This window comes from Salmo salar, chromosome ssa17, assembly GCF_905237065.1.
Source record: "Salmo salar chromosome ssa17, Ssal_v3.1, whole genome shotgun sequence".
Taxonomy (NCBI): Eukaryota; Metazoa; Chordata; class Actinopteri; order Salmoniformes; family Salmonidae; genus Salmo; species Salmo salar.
In genome coordinates this window covers 72,474,578-72,495,698 of record NC_059458.1, presented here as the reverse complement: position 1 = coordinate 72,495,698, position 21,121 = coordinate 72,474,578, and the positions used below count along the sequence as shown (strand labels likewise).

The 21,121-nt window shown below is 44.7% G+C and overlaps 1 protein-coding gene across 1 annotated transcript in view; it reads left to right on the top strand.

Moving 5' to 3' along the window:
* The first annotated feature begins 675 nt into the window (after positions 1-675).
* Positions 676-21,121, top strand: part of LOC106609777 (smoothened homolog) — a 67,857-nt gene continuing 47,411 nt past the window's right edge. Inside the window, exons 1-4 of the mRNA XM_045700083.1 lie at positions 676-1,562; positions 4,107-4,315; positions 4,901-5,110; positions 5,437-5,609. Coding sequence (XP_045556039.1) covers positions 1,298-1,562; positions 4,107-4,315; positions 4,901-5,110; positions 5,437-5,609 — 857 coding nt within the window. The 5' untranslated portion in view covers positions 676-1,297. The remainder of the gene's footprint in view (positions 1,563-4,106; positions 4,316-4,900; positions 5,111-5,436; positions 5,610-21,121) is intronic.

The window sequence follows — 21,121 nt, the reverse complement described above, 5'->3', positions numbered from 1 at the left end:
CTACCGTGCTCGCATAATCACTAACATTTAGATTGTATGGCAAAGTGAGGCTCTAGTTTATTCACAGATTTGAAGTACTATTGAAGAGACTACTGAAATGCTTGTTCACACTAACATAACTGATCAGTCTATGATTGCAAATCTATTCATTGTTAATAGCAACAAGTGCAAATGTAGGAGGTACAGTCAGATGTAAGTAGTGGAGGACAATATGGGTCTTTGGAGATGTTTCAAATACTTGTTTTTGGAAATGAGCATCATACTGGTACTCCAGTTATATAGCCACGCTATCATTGCTCATTATGTATTTATTCTTTGTGTTACTATATTTTAAATGTTATTGTTATTATTTGTTTTGTTTATTTATTTATTGTATTCTGTATTGTTGGTAAGGGCCCATAAGTCAGCGTTTCACTGTTAGTCTACACCTGTTTACGAAGCATGTGACAATAACATTTGATTGTGATTTATTTGACGAATGTGTTATGTCAGAAATAAAGGCTCTAAATGAACGGACGATTAAACAAACAAGCATACGAAATAAAGGTACACAGGTGGCTTTTCTACTGCGTCTGTCCTGGCAGGAGAGAGATTGTTTTGGTATTCCTATAAGGCATAGTCTTACCCATGGAGAGGGGGATGGGATGAGAGGGGTTTGTTACTTTGGCTCTCCCCCACCATGTGCATACCAGAGGCAGAACAAAATAGCAGACACGACTGCAAGCGAGAAAAACAAAGACCAAACTCTATCAGACACATCAGAATTCTATAGGAATCCCCCAAAGCTGCCATTTTTTGAGATAGGTCTACATAGATGAAATGAGAATAGTTTTTTCCAGAAAAAGAGGGGAAAGTGGGAGCGCGAGGGGATGGACCGCGTAGACTAGAGATCATGTTACAGTTTCAGACTTTTCATGGCAAGTTGTGGGGGAGGGTGAATCTGTTACTTTGATTTCTTTTTAATAGGCATATCCAACAAAAACAGCGGAAGGAGTAGTTCCACTTGATTTTAATTGAATATCATGCATGCTTCTTTTCGTTTTTTGGTGGCGATCGGATTGTGTGTAGGGAATTCCAGTGATAAATCAAGGATTATACGACAAATGCTAAATGAAAAAGTTCGGGACTCCGTGAAAACTGGAAAAACGTTTCGTTTCATTGTATCATAATGTTACATTCGGCATCAAATCAGAGCTCTTCGTGCTATTTTTTATTAACGGTTACTTTTTAGATTACTGGAATACAAAGTATCATTTTTTCCCCCCTGGAAACAAAGTTGCCCCGTTGAATCTCCAAGATGTCTTCCCATGGCTGGAGTTCCATTGTTGGTGGGTTCGGGATGCTTTGCGTTTGGGCTGCCTCCTTTCTGGTTACTCATGCGGTAACGGTCCAGAGAAACGAAACAATTTTCAATGATTTCTGCAAGAAAACTACAACATGTGAAGTGCTTAAATATAATACATGTCTTGGGTCACCACTACCGTACACGCACACGTCGCTTGTCTTGGCTGAAGACTCAAGTACCCAAGACGAAGCATTTGAGAAGTTGGCCATGTGGTCTGGTAAGCCTGTATTTGGTTAATAAGCATAGGTACAAGGGGGTCATGTTGTTCATTTACTGTAATTGAAATGAAATAAATTGACAAACGTATTATACATTTGTGTTGTGTTATTAAGTGCAGACCCCACTCCCGCTATTAGCATCAGATGCAATCTAGATTCTCATATTGTCATTTGCAAAAGGAAACTTCAAATAAAATCAATGTATTTTATACGTTGAATTTTCACTAGTGATTATTCATTGAACTTTCGCTTGTGATTATTTAGTCTTAGCCTTGCCATTTGACATAAACAGAATGTTCTATTATAAGTAAAAACATTATCACTATATAATATTTATGTAATAAGATGTATTACATTGTGCTATTAAACATTAAGGTAGATTTGGTTATAGTCACGTGCGAGGTCAGTAGGTTAATTGGTATAGTATAGCCTGTTAACTAGGTCATGAAATGTTGAGGGCCCCTCCAAATGGATAGTTTTTGTAATTACCAAATACATGGGAATAGGACTTTTACAGGAAATTGGGGTTAAGAGCAAATAAAGAAAAGAAAATTAAAGATTCTCTCTGAGGTGTTAGATAATCCTGCACATGCATAAACAGTCATTAGTGAGCCATCAACCTGCGTTTCCTTCCACTAATCCTCAGCTGATCTGTAGAGTGGATCCCTCCCCACTCCCCACCCCCACCATGGGAAAAACAACAGACCACACAACTAGTGACCTTCCAAGTGCATGATATTGTAACGCTAGCTGCCTCATCAAGAGGTTTGGAGCTCTTGGCGTAACAGCTGAGGTGTTGAGTTGACAGGCACTGGACCCAGCTACCAATCCCAGTCAGGGTTAACATCCATGTCCTAATTATCTCCCGACCCTAGTGATCACCATCATCAACATCCAGGTCCTATTTATCTCCTGACCCTAGTGATTACCATCATCAACATCCAGGTCCTATTTATCTCCTACCCTAGTGATCACCATCATCAACATCCAGGTCCTATTTATCTCCTGACCCTAGTTATCATCAACATCCAGGTCCTATTTATCTCCTGACCCTAGTGATCACCATCATCAACATCCAGGTCCTATTTATCTCCTGACCCTAGTGATCACCATCATCAACATCCAGGTCCTATTTATCTCCTGACCCTAGTGATCATCAACATCCAGGTCCTATTTATCTCCTGACCCTAGTGATCACCATCATCAACATCCAGGTCCTAATTATCTCCTGGCCCTAGTGATCACCATCATCAACATCCAGGTCCTATTTATCTCCTGACCCTAGTGATCACCATCATCAACATCCAGGTCCTAATTATCTCCTGGCCCTAGTGATCACCATCATCAACATCCAGGTCCTATTTATCTCCTGACCCTAGTGATCACCATCATCAACATCCAGGTCCTAATTATCTCCTGGCCCTAGTGATCACCATCATCAACATCCAGGTCCTATTTATCTCCTGGCCCTAGTGATCACCATCATCAACATCCAGGTCCTATTTATCTCCTGGCCCTAGTGATCACCATCATCAACATCCAGGTCCTATTTATCTCCTGGCCCTAGTGATCACCATCATCAACATCCAGGTCCTATTTATCTCCTGACCCTAGTGATCACCATCATCAACATCCAGGTCCTAATTATCTCCTGGCCCTAGTGATCACCATCATCAACATCCAGGTCCTATTTATCTCCTGGCCCTAGTGATCACCATCATCAACATCCAGGTCCTATTTATCTCCTGGCCCTAGTGATCACCATCATCAACATCCAGGTCCTAATTATCTCCTGGCCCTAGTGATCACCATCATCAACATCCAGGTCCTAATTATCTCCTGGCCCTAGTGATCACCATCATCAACATCCAGGTCCTATTTATCTCCTGGCCCTAGTGATCACCATCATCAACATCCAGGTCCTATTTATCTCCTGACCCTAGTGATCACCATCATCAACATCCAGGTCCTAATTATCTCCTGGCCCTAGTGATCACCATCATCAACATCCAGGTCCTATTTATCTCCTGACCCTAGTGATCACCATCATCAACATCCAGGTCCTAATTATCTCCTGGCCCTAGTGCCCACAAATCCTATTTATCTCCTGACCCTAGTGATCACCATCATCAACATCCAGGTCCTATTTATCTCCTGACCCTAGTGATCACCATCATCATCCTCACCACACTGAAGTGATGAATGTGCATTATTTAATATCCAGACTGGTCTCATACTCTATATGCTGTAGCCAACACTACTATAGTTGTCATATCATACCATACTTAGATAGTTGGCATGACAATGAACAAACAAACCCAGAGAGGAGTTTGATAAGGCACAAACAGGCTGGAGCACCAGGTTCGTGTTCGTTAGGGCACACCGTAGCGAAACGTTTCACAACAGAAAAACAAAATTGAGCATTTCTTATGGTACCTACCTGCCAATTTTTCTCAGTTTTGGAGCATTCTCATCCCTTTGGTGTCTACTGAAGTCAATCCAAGCTACATTATTGTCCCTCACCTCCCTTCTCACCCATGCAGGTCTGAGGAACGCCCCTCGCTGCTGGGCGGTCATCCAGCCCCTGCTGTGTGCAGTCTACATGCCCAAGTGTGACAACGGGCAGGTGGAGCTTCCCAGCCAGCATCTGTGCCAGGCTACACGTCGCCCCTGCAGCATCGTGGACCAGGAGAGGGGCTGGCCCAACTTCCTCAAGTGTGAGGAGACGGACAAGTACCCCATGGGCTGCACGGTATGGTAGATGCTCTCACTATGCATGTGTCCAGATGGGGTGCTAGGCCAATTATTGAGGGGGCTTCAGCACTGTCAACCCACTGGGCACACACTGATTGAATCAACGTTGTTTCCACGTCATTTCAATGGAATGACATTGAACCAACGTGGAGTAGACGTTGAATTGAAGTCTGTGCCCAGTGGGTGGCCCCTCCATGGAGCCACCCATCTAGTCAACAGGCTAGTGTCATTGTTTTTTTAGTCTAAAATGGCTGTCGATATTATACTATATAATATGTTATATACAGTGCATTCAGAAAGTATTCTGACCTCTTGACTTTTTCCACATTTTGTTACCCCTGAGGTGCCTTATTGTTATTATAAACTGATTACCCAACGTAATTAGAGCAGTTAAAATAATTGTTTTGTCGTACGCATGGTATACGGTCTGATATACCACAGCTGTCAGCCAATCAGCATTCAGGGCTCGAACCACCCAGTTTCTAAAATACTATATAATATTGAGGCGTATGCCTCATATGAAAAATAGACCAAACAGAGTGACATTATGAGCTCACTGTGCCTTCCGTCCATGGTGAAACAGAACGAGGTGCAGAAGCTGAAGTTCAACACGTCGGGACAGTGCGAAGCCCCCCTGGTGAAGACAGACGTTCAGGCCAGCTGGTACAAAGATGTGGAGGGCTGCGGCATCCAGTGCAACAACCCTCTGTTCACCGACGAGGAGCACTCGGACATGCACGCCTACATCGCTGTGTTCGGCACCGTCACCCTGCTCTGCACCTTTTTCACTCTGGTGAGCTTCACACAGCAGTGTTGTGGACAACATTACCCATAATTCCAAGCAACAGCTTTTTTGACTTGACTTTTATCATTTAAGTTTGAGGTTACAAATAGAATGAAAATACTGGTATTGTAACACACATACCATTCTTGTTCAGATAATGGGTTCATACTGCTTTTCACAGAAGTTGTCAAGACAATGCTTTTTATTATCTGATATTGTTAGTCATTTGTGGAGTACTATGTGTTTCAGTGAGTTGGCCTTTTTAAGGACAGCAAAAAGTGTTTTCCATTTATATTAATATTTTCTCTCTCTTTCCTCCCTCTCTCCTTTCACAGGCCACCTTTCTGGCGGACTGGAAGAATTCAAACCGTTACCCTGCCGTCATCCTCTTCTACATCAATACCTGTTTCTTCATGGGCAGTATCGGCTGGCTGGCTCAGTTCATGGATGGAGCTCGCAAAGAGATTGTGTGTAAGAGTGACAACACCATGCGTTTAGGGGAGCCCTCGTAAGTGAAGAAGAAGAACACTTAATATTTTATTGTCAATCAATTGTGGTTTTTGCTTACGACCCAACCCCCTGAGACACACACATTGAAGGGGTTGAAAGAAAGTGGGGGTATTATGAGATAAGATGTGAAAATACAATTTGAAGGAGTATTTCTAGAATCTTCTGGTTAGGTTTGTAGGTCTTATATTCAGCTAGTACAGGAGTCAGGAGGTAGGTCTTGTATTCAGCTAGTACAGGAGTCAGGAGGTAGTTCTTGTATTTAGCTAGTACAGGAGTCAGGAGGTAGGTCTTGTATTTAGCTAGTACAGGAGTCAGGAGGTAGGTCTTGTATTTAGCTAGTACAGGAGTCAGGAGGTAGGTCTTGTATTTAGCTAGTACAGGAGTCAGGAGGTAGGTCTTGTATTTAGCTAGTACAGGAGTCAGGAGGTAGGTTTTGTATTTGGCTAGTACAGGAGACAGGAGGTAGGTCTTGTATTTAGCTAGTACAGGAGTCAGGAGGTAGGTCTTGTATTCAGCTAGTACAGGAGTCAGGAGGTAGGTCTTGTATTTAGCTAGTACAGGAGTCAGGAGGTAGGTCTTGTATTTAGCTAGTACAGGAGTCAGGAGGTAGGTCTTGTATTCAGCTAGTACAGGAGTCAGGAGGTAGGTCTTGTATTCAGCTAGTACAGGAGTCAGGAGGTAGGTCTTGTATTCAGCTAGTACAGGAGTCAGGAGGTAGGTCTTGTATTTCAGCTAGTACAGGAGTCAGGAGGTAGGTCTTGTATTTAGCTAGTACAGGAGTCAGGAGGTAGGTCTTGTATTTAGCTAGTACAGGAGTCAGGAGGTAGGTCTTGTATTCAGCTAGTACAGGAGTCAGGAGGTAGGTCTTGTATTCAGCTAGTACAGGAGTCAGGAGGTAGGTCTTGTATTTAGCTAGTACAGGAGTCAGGAGGTAGGTCTTGTATTTAGCTAGTACAGGAGTCAGGAGGTAGGTCTTGTATTTAGCTAGTACAGGAGTCAGGAGGTAGGTCTTGTATTTCAGCTAGTACAGGAGTCAGGAGGTAGGTCTTGTATTCAGCTAGTACAGGAGTCAGGAGGTAGGTCTTGTATTCAGCTAGTACAGGAGTCAGGAGGTAGGTCTTGTATTTAGCTAGTACAGGAGTCAGGAGGTAGGTCTTGTATTCAGCTAGTACAGGAGTCAGGAGGTAGGTCTTGTATTTAGCTAGTACAGGAGTCAGGAGGTAGGTCTTGTATTCAGCTAGTACAGGAGTCAGGAGGTAGGTCTTGTATTCAGCTAGTACAGGAGTCAGGAGGTAGGTCTTGTATTCAGCTAGTACAGGAGTCAGGAGGTAGGTCTTGTATTTAGCTAGTACAGGAGTCAGGAGGTAGGTCTTGTATTTAGCTAGTACAGGAGTCAGGAGGTAGGTCTTGTATTTAGCTAGTACAGGAGTCAGGAGGTAGGTCTTGTATTTAGCTAGTACAGGAGTCAGGAGGTAGGTCTTGTATTTAGCTAGTACAGGAGTCAGGAGGTAGGTCTTGTATTCAGCTAGTACAGGAGTCAGGAGGTAGGTCTTGTATTTAGCTAGTACAGGAGTCAGGAGGTAGGTCTTGTATTCAGCTAGTACAGGAGTCAGGAGGTAGGTCTTGTATTTAGCTAGTACAGGAGTCAGGAGGTAGGTCTTGTATTCAGCTAGTACAGGAGTCAGGAGGTAGGTCTTGTATTTAGCTAGTACAGGAGTCAGGAGGTAGGTCTTGTATTTAGCTAGTACAGGAGTCAGGAGGTAGGTCTTGTATTTAGCTAGTACAGGAGTCAGGAGGTAGGTCTTGTATTTAGCTAGTACAGGAGTCAGGAGGTAGGTCTTGTATTTCAGCTAGTACAGGAGTCAGGAGGTAGGTCTTGTATTTAGCTAGTACAGGAGTCAGGAGGTAGGTCTTGTATTTAGCTAGTACAGGAGTCAGGAGGTAGGTCTTGTATTCAGCTAGTACAGGAGTCAGGAGGTAGGTCTTGTATTCAGCTAGTACAGGAGTCAGGAGGTAGGTCTTGTATTCAGCTAGTACAGGAGTCAGGAGGTAGGTCTTGTATTTAGCTAGTACAGGAGTCAGGAGGTAGGTCTTGTATTCAGCTAGTACAGGAGTCAGGAGGTAGGTCTTGTATTTAGCTAGTACAGGAGTCAGGAGGTAGGTCTTGTATTCAGCTAGTACAGGAGTCAGGAGGTAGGTCTTGTATTTAGCTAGTACAGGAGTCAGGAGGTAGGTCTTGTATTCAGCTAGTACAGGAGTCAGGAGGTAGGTCTTGTATTTAGCTAGTACAGGAGTCAGGAGGTAGGTCTTGTATTTAGCTAGTACAGGAGTCAGGAGGTAGGTCTTGTATTTAGCTAGTACAGGAGTCAGGAGGTAGGTCTTGTATTCAGCTAGTACAGGAGTCAGGAGGTAGGTCTTGTATTCAGCTAGTACAGGAGTCAGGAGGTAGGTCTTGTATTTAGCTAGTACAGGAGTCAGGAGGTAGGTCTTGTATTCAGCTAGTACAGGAGTCAGGAGGTAGGTCTTGTATTTAGCTAGTACAGGAGTCAGGAGGTAGGTCTTGTATTTAGCTAGTACAGGAGTCAGGAGGTAGGTCTTGTATTCAGCTAGTACAGGAGTCAGGAGGTAGGTCTTGTATTTCAGCTAGTACAGGAGTCAGGAGGTAGGTCTTGTATTCAGCTAGTACAGGAGTCAGGAGGTAGGTCTTGTATTCAGCTAGTACAGGAGTCAGGAGGTAGGTCTTGTATTTAGCTAGTACAGGAGTCAGGAGGTAGGTCTTGTATTCAGCTAGTACAGGAGTCAGGAGGTAGGTCTTGTATTCAGCTAGTACAGGAGTCAGGAGGTAGGTCTTGTATTCAGCTAGTACAGGAGTCAGGAGGTAGGTCTTGTATTTAGCTAGTACAGGAGTCAGGAGGTAGGTCTTGTATTTAGCTAGTACAGGAGTCAGGAGGTAGGTCTTGTATTTAGCTAGTACAGGAGTCAGGAGGTAGGTCTTGTATTCAGCTAGTACAGGAGTCAGGAGGTAGGTCTTGTATTTAGCTAGTACAGGAGTCAGGAGGTAGGTCTTGTATTTAGCTAGTACAGGAGTCAGGAGGTAGGTCTTGTATTTCAGCTAGTACAGGAGTCAGGAGGTAGGTCTTGTATTTCAGCTAGTACAGGAGTCAGGAGGTAGGTCTTGTATTTAGCTAGTACAGGAGTCAGGAGGTAGGTCTTGTATTTAGCTAGTACAGGAGTCAGGAGGTAGGTCTTGTATTTAGCTAGTACAGGAGTCAGGAGGTAGGTCTTGTATTCAGCTAGTACAGGAGTCAGGAGGTAGGTCTTGTATTTAGCTAGTACAGGAGTCAGGAGGTAGGTCTTGTATTTAGCTAGTACAGGAGTCAGGAGGTAGGTCTTGTATTTCAGCTAGTACAGGAGTCAGGAGGTAGGTCTTGTATTCAGCTAGTACAGGAGTCAGGAGGTAGGTCTTGTATTCAGCTAGTACAGGAGTCAGGAGGTAGGTCTTGTATTCAGCTAGTACAGGAGTCAGGAGGTAGGTCTTGTATTTAGCTAGTACAGGAGTCAGGAGGTAGGTCTTGTATTTAGCTAGTACAGGAGTCAGGAGGTAGGTCTTGTATTTAGCTAGTACAGGAGTCAGGAGGTAGGTCTTGTATTTAGCTAGTACAGGAGTCAGGAGGTAGGTCTTGTATTTAGCTAGTACAGGAGTCAGGAGGTAGGTCTTGTATTCAGCTAGTACAGGAGTCAGGAGGTAGGTCTTGTATTCAGCTAGTACAGGAGTCAGGAGGTAGGTCTTGTATTCAGCTAGTACAGGAGTCAGGAGGTAGGTCTTGTATTTAGCTAGTACAGGAGTCAGGAGGTAGGTCTTGTATTCAGCTAGTACAGGAGTCAGGAGGTAGGTCTTGTATTCAGCTAGTACAGGAGTCAGGAGGTAGGTCTTGTATTTAGCTAGTACAGGAGTCAGGAGGTAGGTCTTGTATTCAGCTAGTACAGGAGTCAGGAGGTAGGTCTTGTATTTAGCTAGTACAGGAGTCAGGAGGTAGGTCTTGTATTCAGCTAGTACAGGAGTCAGGAGGTAGGTCTTGTATTTAGCTAGTACAGGAGTCAGGAGGTAGGTCTTGTATTCAGCTAGTACAGGAGTCAGGAGGTAGGTCTTGTATTTAGCTAGTACAGGAGTCAGGAGGTAGGTCTTGTATTCAGCTAGTACAGGAGTCAGGAGGTAGGTCTTGTATTTAGCTAGTACAGGAGTCAGGAGGTAGGTCTTGTATTCAGCTAGTACAGGAGTCAGGAGGTAGGTCTTGTATTCAGCTAGTACAGGAGTCAGGAGGTAGGTCTTGTATTTAGCTAGTACAGGAGTCAGGAGGTAGGTCTTGTATTTAGCTAGTACAGGAGTCAGGAGGTAGGTCTTGTATTTAGCTAGTACAGGAGTCAGGAGGTAGGTCTTGTATTCAGCTAGTACAGGAGTCAGGAGGTAGGTCTTGTATTTAGCTAGTACAGGAGTCAGGAGGTAGGTCTTGTATTTAGCTAGTACAGGAGTCAGGAGGTAGGTCTTGTATTTAGCTAGTACAGGAGTCAGGAGGTAGGTCTTGTATTCAGCTAGTACAGGAGTCAGGAGGTAGGTCTTGTATTCAGCTAGTACAGGAGTCAGGAGGTAGGTCTTGTATTTAGCTAGTACAGGAGTCAGGAGGTAGGTCTTGTATTTAGCTAGTACAGGAGTCAGGAGGTAGGTCTTGTATTCAGCTAGTACAGGAGTCAGGAGGTAGGTCTTGTATTTAGCTAGTACAGGAGTCAGGAGGTAGGTCTTGTATTCAGCTAGTACAGGAGTCAGGAGGTAGGTCTTGTATTTCAGCTAGTACAGGAGTCAGGAGGTAGGTCTTGTATTTAGCTAGTACAGGAGTCAGGAGGTAGGTCTTGTATTTAGCTAGTACAGGAGTCAGGAGGTAGGTCTTGTATTTAGCTAGTACAGGAGTCAGGAGGTAGGTCTTGTATTCAGCTAGTACAGGAGTCAGGAGGTAGGTCTTGTATTCAGCTAGTACAGGAGTCAGGAGGTAGGTCTTGTATTTAGCTAGTACAGGAGTCAGGAGGTAGGTCTTGTATTCAGCTAGTACAGGAGTCAGGAGGTAGGTCTTGTATTCAGCTAGTACAGGAGTCAGGAGGTAGGTCTTGTATTTAGCTAGTACAGGAGTCAGGAGGTAGGTCTTGTATTCAGCTAGTACAGGAGTCAGGAGGTAGGTCTTGTATTTAGCTAGTACAGGAGTCAGGAGGTAGGTCTTGTATTTAGCTAGTACAGGAGTCAGGAGGTAGGTCTTGTATTTAGCTAGTACAGGAGTCAGGAGGTAGGTCTTGTATTCAGCTAGTACAGGAGTCAGGAGGTAGGTCTTGTATTCAGCTAGTACAGGAGTCAGGAGGTAGGTCTTGTATTTAGCTAGTACAGGAGTCAGGAGGTAGGTCTTGTATTTAGCTAGTACAGGAGTCAGGAGGTAGGTCTTGTATTCAGCTAGTACAGGAGTCAGGAGGTAGGTCTTGTATTTAGCTAGTACAGGAGTCAGGAGGTAGGTCTTGTATTTAGCTAGTACAGGAGTCAGGAGGTAGGTCTTGTATTCAGCTAGTACAGGAGTCAGGAGGTAGGTCTTGTATTTAGCTAGTACAGGAGTCAGGAGGTAGGTCTTGTATTCAGCTAGTACAGGAGTCAGGAGGTAGGTCTTGTATTTAGCTAGTACAGGAGTCAGGAGGTAGGTCTTGTATTTAGCTAGTACAGGAGTCAGGAGGTAGGTCTTGTATTTAGCTAGTACAGGAGTCAGGAGGTAGGTCTTGTATTTAGCTAGTACAGGAGTCAGGAGGTAGGTCTTGTATTTAGCTAGTACAGGAGTCAGGAGGTAGGTCTTGTATTTAGCTAGTACAGGAGTCAGGAGGTAGGTCTTGTATTCAGCTAGTACAGGAGTCAGGAGGTAGGTCTTGTATTTAGCTAGTACAGGAGTCAGGAGGTAGGTCTTGTATTCAGCTAGTACAGGAGTCAGGAGGTAGGTCTTGTATTTAGCTAGTACAGGAGTCAGGAGGTAGGTCTTGTATTTCAGCTAGTACAGGAGTCAGGAGGTAGGTCTTGTATTTAGCTAGTACAGGAGTCAGGAGGTAGGTCTTGTATTCAGCTAGTACAGGAGTCAGGAGGTAGGTCTTGTATTTAGCTAGTACAGGAGTCAGGAGGTAGGTCTTGTATTTCAGCTAGTACAGGAGTCAGGAGGTAGGTCTTGTATTTAGCTAGTACAGGAGTCAGGAGGTAGGTCTTGTATTCAGCTAGTACAGGAGTCAGGAGGTAGGTCTTGTATTTAGCTAGTACAGGAGTCAGGAGGTAGGTCTTGTATTCAGCTAGTACAGGAGTCAGGAGGTAGGTCTTGTATTCAGCTAGTACAGGAGTCAGGAGGTAGGTCTTGTATTTCAGCTAGTACAGGAGTCAGGAGGTAGGTCTTGTATTCAGCTAGTACAGGAGTCAGGAGGTAGGTCTTGTATTCAGCTAGTACAGGAGTCAGGAGGTAGGTCTTGTATTTAGCTAGTACAGGAGTCAGGAGGTAGGTCTTGTATTCAGCTAGTACAGGAGTCAGGAGGTAGGTCTTGTATTTAGCTAGTACAGGAGTCAGGAGGTAGGTCTTGTATTCAGCTAGTACAGGAGTCAGGAGGTAGGTCTTGTATTCAGCTAGTACAGGAGTCAGGAGGTAGGTCTTGTATTCAGCTAGTACAGGAGTCAGGAGGTAGGTCTTGTATTTAGCTAGTACAGGAGTCAGGAGGTAGGTCTTGTATTTAGCTAGTACAGGAGTCAGGAGGTAGGTCTTGTATTTAGCTAGTACAGGAGTCAGGAGGTAGGTCTTGTATTCAGCTAGTACAGGAGTCAGGAGGTAGGTCTTGTATTCAGCTAGTACAGGAGTCAGGAGGTAGGTCTTGTATTTAGCTAGTACAGGAGTCAGGAGGTAGGTCTTGTATTTAGCTAGTACAGGAGTCAGGAGGTAGGTCTTGTATTTAGCTAGTACAGGAGTCAGGAGGTAGGTCTTGTATTCAGCTAGTACAGGAGTCAGGAGGTAGGTCTTGTATTTAGCTAGTACAGGAGTCAGGAGGTAGGTCTTGTATTCAGCTAGTACAGGAGTCAGGAGGTAGGTCTTGTATTTAGCTAGTACAGGAGTCAGGAGGTAGGTCTTGTATTTAGCTAGTACAGGAGTCAGGAGGTAGGTCTTGTATTTAGCTAGTACAGGAGTCAGGAGGTAGGTCTTGTATTCAGCTAGTACAGGAGTCAGGAGGTAGGTCTTGTATTCAGCTAGTACAGGAGTCAGGAGGTAGGTCTTGTATTTAGCTAGTACAGGAGTCAGGAGGTAGGTCTTGTATTTAGCTAGTACAGGAGTCAGGAGGTAGGTCTTGTATTTAGCTAGTACAGGAGTCAGGAGGTAGGTCTTGTATTTAGCTAGTACAGGAGTCAGGAGGTAGGTCTTGTATTTAGCTAGTACAGGAGTCAGGAGGTAGGTCTTGTATTTAGCTAGTACAGGAGTCAGGAGGTAGGTCTTGTATTCAGCTAGTACAGGAGTCAGGAGGTAGGTCTTGTATTTAGCTAGTACAGGAGTCAGGAGGTAGGTCTTGTATTCAGCTAGTACAGGAGTCAGGAGGTAGGTCTTGTATTTAGCTAGTACAGGAGTCAGGAGGTAGGTCTTGTATTTAGCTAGTACAGGAGTCAGGAGGTAGGTCTTGTATTCAGCTAGTACAGGAGTCAGGAGGTAGGTCTTGTATTCAGCTAGTACAGGAGTCAGGAGGTAGGTCTTGTATTTAGCTAGTACAGGAGTCAGGAGGTAGGTCTTGTATTTAGCTAGTACAGGAGTCAGGAGGTAGGTCTTGTATTCAGCTAGTACAGGAGTCAGGAGGTAGGTCTTGTATTTAGCTAGTACAGGAGTCAGGAGGTAGGTCTTGTATTTCAGCTAGTACAGGAGTCAGGAGGTAGGTCTTGTATTTAGCTAGTACAGGAGTCAGGAGGTAGGTCTTGTATTTAGCTAGTACAGGAGTCAGGAGGTAGGTCTTGTATTTAGCTAGTACAGGAGTCAGGAGGTAGGTCTTGTATTTAGCTAGTACAGGAGTCAGGAGGTAGGTCTTGTATTTAGCTAGTACAGGAGTCAGGAGGTAGGTCTTGTATTTAGCTAGTACAGGAGTCAGGAGGTAGGTCTTGTATTTAGCTAGTACAGGAGTCAGGAGGTAGGTCTTGTATTCAGCTAGTACAGGAGTCAGGAGGTAGGTCTTGTATTTAGCTAGTACAGGAGTCAGGAGGTAGGTCTTGTATTTAGCTAGTACAGGAGTCAGGAGGTAGGTCTTGTATTCAGCTAGTACAGGAGTCAGGAGGTAGGTCTTGTATTTAGCTAGTACAGGAGTCAGGAGGTAGGTCTTGTATTTAGCTAGTACAGGAGTCAGGAGGTAGGTCTTGTATTTAGCTAGTACAGGAGTCAGGAGGTAGGTCTTGTATTCAGCTAGTACAGGAGTCAGGAGGTAGGTCTTGTATTTAGCTAGTACAGGAGTCAGGAGGTAGGTCTTGTATTCAGCTAGTACAGGAGTCAGGAGGTAGGTCTTGTATTTAGCTAGTACAGGAGTCAGGAGGTAGGTCTTGTATTCAGCTAGTACAGGAGTCAGGAGGTAGGTCTTGTATTTAGCTAGTACAGGAGTCAGGAGGTAGGTCTTGTATTTCAGCTAGTACAGGAGTCAGGAGGTAGGTCTTGTATTTAGCTAGTACAGGAGTCAGGAGGTAGGTCTTGTATTCAGCTAGTACAGGAGTCAGGAGGTAGGTCTTGTATTCAGCTAGTACAGGAGTCAGGAGGTAGGTCTTGTATTCAGCTAGTACAGGAGTCAGGAGGTAGGTCTTGTATTTAGCTAGTACAGGAGTCAGGAGGTAGGTCTTGTATTTAGCTAGTACAGGAGTCAGGAGGTAGGTCTTGTATTTAGCTAGTACAGGAGTCAGGAGGTAGGTCTTGTATTCAGCTAGTACAGGAGTCAGGAGGTAGGTCTTGTATTCAGCTAGTACAGGAGTCAGGAGGTAGGTCTTGTATTCAGCTAGTACAGGAGTCAGGAGGTAGGTCTTGTATTTAGCTAGTACAGGAGTCAGGAGGTAGGTCTTGTATTCAGCTAGTACAGGAGTCAGGAGGTAGGTCTTGTATTTAGCTAGTACAGGAGTCAGGAGGTAGGTCTTGTATTCAGCTAGTACAGGAGTCAGGAGGTAGGTCTTGTATTTAGCTAGTACAGGAGTCAGGAGGTAGGTCTTGTATTCAGCTAGTACAGGAGTCAGGAGGTAGGTCTTGTATTCAGCTAGTACAGGAGTCAGGAGGTAGGTCTTGTATTTAGCTAGTACAGGAGTCAGGAGGTAGGTCTTGTATTTAGCTAGTACAGGAGTCAGGAGGTAGGTCTTGTATTTAGCTAGTACAGGAGTCAGGAGGTAGGTCTTGTATTTCAGCTAGTACAGGAGTCAGGAGGTAGGTCTTGTATTTAGCTAGTACAGGAGTCAGGAGGTAGGTCTTGTATTTCAGCTAGTACAGGAGTCAGGAGGTAGGTCTTGTATTTCAGCTAGTACAGGAGTCAGGAGGTAGGTCTTGTATTCAGCTAGTACAGGAGTCAGGAGGTAGGTCTTGTATTTAGCTAGTACAGGAGTCAGGAGGTAGGTCTTGTATTTAGCTAGTACAGGAGTCAGGAGGTAGGTCTTGTATTTAGCTAGTACAGGAGTCAGGAGGTAGGTCTTGTATTTCAGCTAGTACAGGAGTCAGGAGGTAGGTCTTGTATTCAGCTAGTACAGGAGTCAGGAGGTAGGTCTTGTATTCAGCTAGTACAGGAGTCAGGAGGTAGGTCTTGTATTCAGCTAGTACAGGAGTCAGGAGGTAGGTCTTGTATTCAGCTAGTACAGGAGTCAGGAGGTAGGTCTTGTATTTAGCTAGTACAGGAGTCAGGAGGTAGGTCTTGTATTTCAGCTAGTACAGGAGTCAGGAGGTAGGTCTTGTATTTAGCTAGTACAGGAGTCAGGAGGTAGGTCTTGTATTCAGCTAGTACAGGAGTCAGGAGGTAGGTCTTGTATTTAGCTAGTACAGGAGTCAGGAGGTAGGTCTTGTATTCAGCTAGTACAGGAGTCAGGAGGTAGGTCTTGTATTCAGCTAGTACAGGAGTCAGGAGGTAGGTCTTGTATTTAGCTAGTACAGGAGTCAGGAGGTAGGTCTTGTATTCAGCTAGTACAGGAGTCAGGAGGTAGGTCTTGTATTTAGCTAGTACAGGAGTCAGGAGGTAGGTCTTGTATTCAGCTAGTACAGGAGTCAGGAGGTAGGTCTTGTATTTAGCTAGTACAGGAGTCAGGAGGTAGGTCTTGTATTTAGCTAGTACAGGAGTCAGGAGGTAGGTCTTGTATTTAGCTAGTACAGGAGTCAGGAGGTAGGTCTTGTATTCAGCTAGTACAGGAGTCAGGAGGTAGGTCTTGTATTTAGCTAGTACAGGAGTCAGGAGGTAGGTCTTGTATTTAGCTAGTACAGGAGTCAGGAGGTAGGTCTTGTATTTAGCTAGTACAGGAGTCAGGAGGTAGGTCTTGTATTCAGCTAGTACAGGAGTCAGGAGGTAGGTCTTGTATTTAGCTAGTACAGGAGTCAGGAGGTAGGTCTTGTATTTAGCTAGTACAGGAGTCAGGAGGTAGGTCTTGTATTTAGCTAGTACAGGAGTCAGGAGGTAGGTCTTGTATTTCAGCTAGTACAGGAGTCAGGAGGTAGGTCTTGTATTTCAGCTAGTACAGGAGTCAGGAGGTAGGTCTTGTATTTAGCTAGTACAGGAGTCAGGAGGTAGGTCTTGTATTTAGCTAGTACAGGAGTCAGGAGGTAGGTCTTGTATTTAGCTAGTACAGGAGTCAGGAGGTAGGTCTTGTATTCAGCTAGTACAGGAGTCAGGAGGTAGGTCTTGTATTTAGCTAGTACAGGAGTCAGGAGGTAGGTCTTGTATTTAGCTAGTACAGGAGTCAGGAGGTAGGTCTTGTATTTAGCTAGTACAGGAGTCAGGAGGTAGGTCTTGTATTTAGCTAGTACAGGAGTCAGGAGGTAGGTCTTGTATTTAGCTAGTACAGGAGTCAGGAGGTAGGTCTTGTATTTAGCTAGTACAGGAGTCAGGAGGTAGGTCTTGTATTTAGCTAGTACAGGAGTCAGGAGGTAGGTCTTGTATTCAGCTAGTACAGGAGTCAGGAGGTAGGTCTTGTATTTAGCTAGTACAGGAGTCAGGAGGTAGGTCTTGTATTCAGCTAGTACAGGAGTCAGGAGGTAGGTCTTGTATTTAGCTAGTACAGGAGTCAGGAGGTAGGTCTTGTATTCAGCTAGTACAGGAGTCAGGAGGTAGGTCTTGTATTTAGCTAGTACAGGAGTCAGGAGGTAGGTCTTGTATTTAGCTAGTACAGGAGTCAGGAGGTAGGTCTTGTATTTCAGCTAGTACAGGAGTCAGGAGGTAGGTCTTGTATTTAGCTAGTACAGGAGTCAGGAGGTAGGTCTTGTATTTCAGCTAGTACAGGAGTCAGGAGGTAGGTCTTGTATTTAGCTAGTACAGGAGTCAGGAGGTAGGTCTTGTATTCAGCTAGTACAGGAGTCAGGAGGTAGGTCTTGTATTTAGCTAGTACAGGAGTCAGGAGGTAGGTCTTGTATTCAGCTAGTACAGGAGTCAGGAGGTAGGTCTTGTATTTAGCTAGTACAGGAGTCAGGAGGTAGGTCTTGTATTCAGCTAGTACAGGAGTCAGGAGGTAGGTCTTGTATTTAGCTAGTACAGGAGTCAGGAGGTAGGTCTTGTATTTAGCTAGTACAGGAGTCAGGAGGTAGGTCTTGTATTCAGCTAGTACAGGAGTCAGGAGGTAGGTCTTGTATTCAGCTAGTACAGGAGTCAGGAGGTAGGTCTTGTATTTAGCTAGTACAGGAGTCAGGAGGTAGGTCTTGTATTCAGCTAGTACAGGAGTCAGGAGGTAGGTCTTGTATTCAGCTAGTACAGGAGTCAGGAGGTAGGTCTTGTATTTAGCTAGTACAGGAGTCAGGAGGTAGGTCTTGTATTTAGCTAGTACAGGAGTCAGGAGGTAGGTCTTGTATTCAGCTAGTACAGGAGTCAGGAGGTAGGTCTTGTATTTCAGCTAGTACAGGAGTCAGGAGGTAGGTCTTGTATTCAGCTAGTACAGGAGTCAGGAGGTAGGTCTTGTATTTCAGCTAGTACAGGAGTCAGGAGGTAGGTCTTGTATTTAGCTAGTACAGGAGTCAGGAGGTAGGTCTTGTATTTCAGCTAGTACAGGAGTCAGGAGGTAGGTCTTGTATTTAGCTAGTACAGGAGTCAGGAGGTAGGTCTTGTATTCAGCTAGTACAGGAGTCAGGAGGTAGGTCTTGTATTTAGCTAGTACAGGAGTCAGGAGGTAGGTCTTGTATTCAGCTAGTACAGGAGTCAGGAGGTAGGTCTTGTATTTAGCTAGTACAGGAGTCAGGAGGTAGGTCTTGTATTTAGCTAGTACAGGAGTCAGGAGGTAGGTCTTGTATTTAGCTAGTACAGGAGTCAGGAGGTAGGTCTTGTATTTAGCTAGTACAGGAGTCAGGAGGTAGGTCTTGTATTTAGCTAGTACAGGAGTCAGGAGGTAGGTCTTGTATTTAGCTAGTACAGGAGTCAGGAGGTAGGTCTTGTATTCAGCTAGTACAGGAGTCAGGAGGTAGGTCTTGTATTTAGCTAGTACAGGAGTCAGGAGGTAGGTCTTGTATTTCAGCTAGTACAGGAGTCAGGAGGTAGGTCTTGTATTTAGCTAGTACAGGAGTCAGGAGGTAGGTCTTGTATTTAGCTAGTACAGGAGTCAGGAGGTAGGTCTTGTATTCAGCTAGTACAGGAGTCAGGAGGTAGGTCTTGTATTTAGCTAGTACAGGAGTCAGGAGGTAGGTCTTGTATTTAGCTAGTACAGGAGTCAGGAGGTAGGTCTTGTATTTAGCTAGTACAGGAGTCAGGAGGTAGGTCTTGTATTTAGCTAGTACAGGAGTCAGGAGGTAGGTCTTGTATTCAGCTAGTACAGGAGTCAGGAGGTAGGTCTTGTATTTAGCTAGTACAGGAGTCAGGAGGTAGGTCTTGTATTTAGCTAGTACAGGAGTCAGGAGGTAGGTCTTGTATTTAGCTAGTACAGGAGTCAGGAGGTAGGTCTTGTATTTAGCTAGTACAGGAGTCAGGAGGTAGGTCTTGTATTCAGCTAGTACAGGAGTCAGGAGGTAGGTCTTGTATTCAGCTAGTACAGGAGTCAGGAGGTAGGTCTTGTATTTCAGCTAGTACAGGAGTCAGGAGGTAGGTCTTGTATTTCAGCTAGTACAGGAGTCAGGAGGTAGGTCTTGTATTTAGCTAGTACAGGAGTCAGGAGGTAGGTCTTGTATTTAGCTAGTACAGGAGTCAGGAGGTAGGTCTTGTATTTAGCTAGTACAGGAGTCAGGAGGTAGGTCTTGTATTCAGCTAGTACAGGAGTCAGGAGGTAGGTCTTGTATTCAGCTAGTACAGGAGTCAGGAGGTAGGTCTTGTATTTAGCTAGTACAGGAGTCAGGAGGTAGGTCTTGTATTTCAGCTAGTACAGGAGTCAGGAGGTAGGTCTTGTATTTAGCTAGTACAGGAGTCAGGAGGTAGGTCTTGTATTCAGCTAGTACAGGAGTCAGGAGGTAGGTCTTGTATTTAGCTAGTACAGGAGTCAGGAGGTAGGTCTTGTATTCAGCTAGTACAGGAGTCAGGAGGTAGGTCTTGTATTTAGCTAGTACAGGAGTCAGGAGGTAGGTCTTGTATTCAGCTAGTACAGGAGTCAGGAGGTAGGTCTTGTATTCAGCTAGTACAGGAGTCAGGAGGTAGGTCTTGTATTTCAGCTAGTACAGGAGTCAGGAGGTAGGTCTTGTATTTAGCTAGTACAGGAGTCAGGAGGTAGGTCTTGTATTTAGCTAGTACAGGAGTCAGGAGGTAGGTCTTGTATTCAGCTAGTACAGGAGTCAGGAGGTAGGTCTTGTATTTAGCTAGTACAGGAGTCAGGAGGTAGGTCTTGTATTCAGCTAGTACAGGAGTCAGGAGGTAGGTCTTGTATTTCAGCTAGTACAGGAGTCAGGAGGTAGGTCTTGTATTCAGCTAGTACAGGAGTCAGGAGGTAGGTCTTGTATTTAGCTAGTACAGGAGTCAGGAGGTAGGTCTTGTATTTAGCTAGTACAGGAGTCAGGAGGTAGGTCTTGTATTCAGCTAGTACAGGAGTCAGGAGGTAGGTCTTGTATTTAGCTAGTACAGGAGTCAGGAGGTAGGTCTTGTATTTAGCTAGTACAGGAGTCAGGAGGTAGGTCTTGTATTTAGCTAGTACAGGAGTCAGGAGGTAGGTCTTGTATTTAGCTAGTACAGGAGTCAGGAGGTAGGTCTTGTATTTAGCTAGTACAGGAGTCAGGAGGTAGGTCTTGTATTCAGCTAGTACAGGAGTCAGGAGGTAGGTCTTGTATTTAGCTAGTACAGGAGTCAGGAGGTAGGTCTTGTATTTAGCTAGTACAGGAGTCAGGAGGTAGGTCTTGTATTTAGCTAGTACAGGAGTCAGGAGGTAGGTCTTGTATTTAGCTAGTACAGGAGTCAGGAGGTAGGTCTTGTATTTAGCTAGTACAGGAGTCAGGAGGTAGGTCTTGTATTTCAGCTAGTACAGGAGTCAGGAGGTAGGTCTTGTATTTAGCTAGTACAGGAGTCAGGAGGTAGGTCTTGTATTTAGCTAGTACAGGAGTCAGGAGGTAGGTCTTGTATTTAGCTAGTACAGGAGTCAGGAGGTAGGTCTTGTATTCAGCTAGTACAGGAGTCAGGAGGTAGGTCTTGTATTTAGCTAGTACAGGAGTCAGGAGGTAGGTCTTGTATTTAGCTAGTACAGGAGTCAGGAGGTAGGTCTTGTATTTAGCTAGTACAGGAGTCAGGAGGTAGGTCTTGTATTCAGCTAGTACAGGAGTCAGGAGGTAGGTCTTGTATTTAGCTAGTACAGGAGTCAGGAGGTAGGTCTTGTATTTCAGCTAGTACAGGAGTCAGGAGGTAGGTCTTGTATTCAGCTAGTACAGGAGTCAGGAGGTAGGTCTTGTATTTAGCTAGTACAGGAGTCAGGAGGTAGGTCTTGTATTCAGCTAGTACAGGAGTCAGGAGGTAGGTCTTGTATTTAGCTAGTACAGGAGTCAGGAGGTAGGTCTTGTATTCAGCTAGTACAGGAGTCAGGAGGTAGGTCTTGTATTTAGCTAGTACAGGAGTCAGGAGGTAGGTCTTGTATTCAGCTAGTACAGGAGTCAGGAGGTAGGTCTTGTATTTAGCTAGTACAGGAGTCAGGAGGTAGGTCTTGTATTTAGCTAGTACAGGAGTCAGGAGGTAGGTCTTGTATTTAGCTAGTACAGGAGTCAGGAGGTAGGTCTTGTATTCAGCTAGTACAGGAGTCAGGAGGTAGGTCTTGTATTTAGCTAGTACAGGAGTCAGGAGGTAGGTCTTGTATTCAGCTAGTACAGGAGTCAGGAGGTA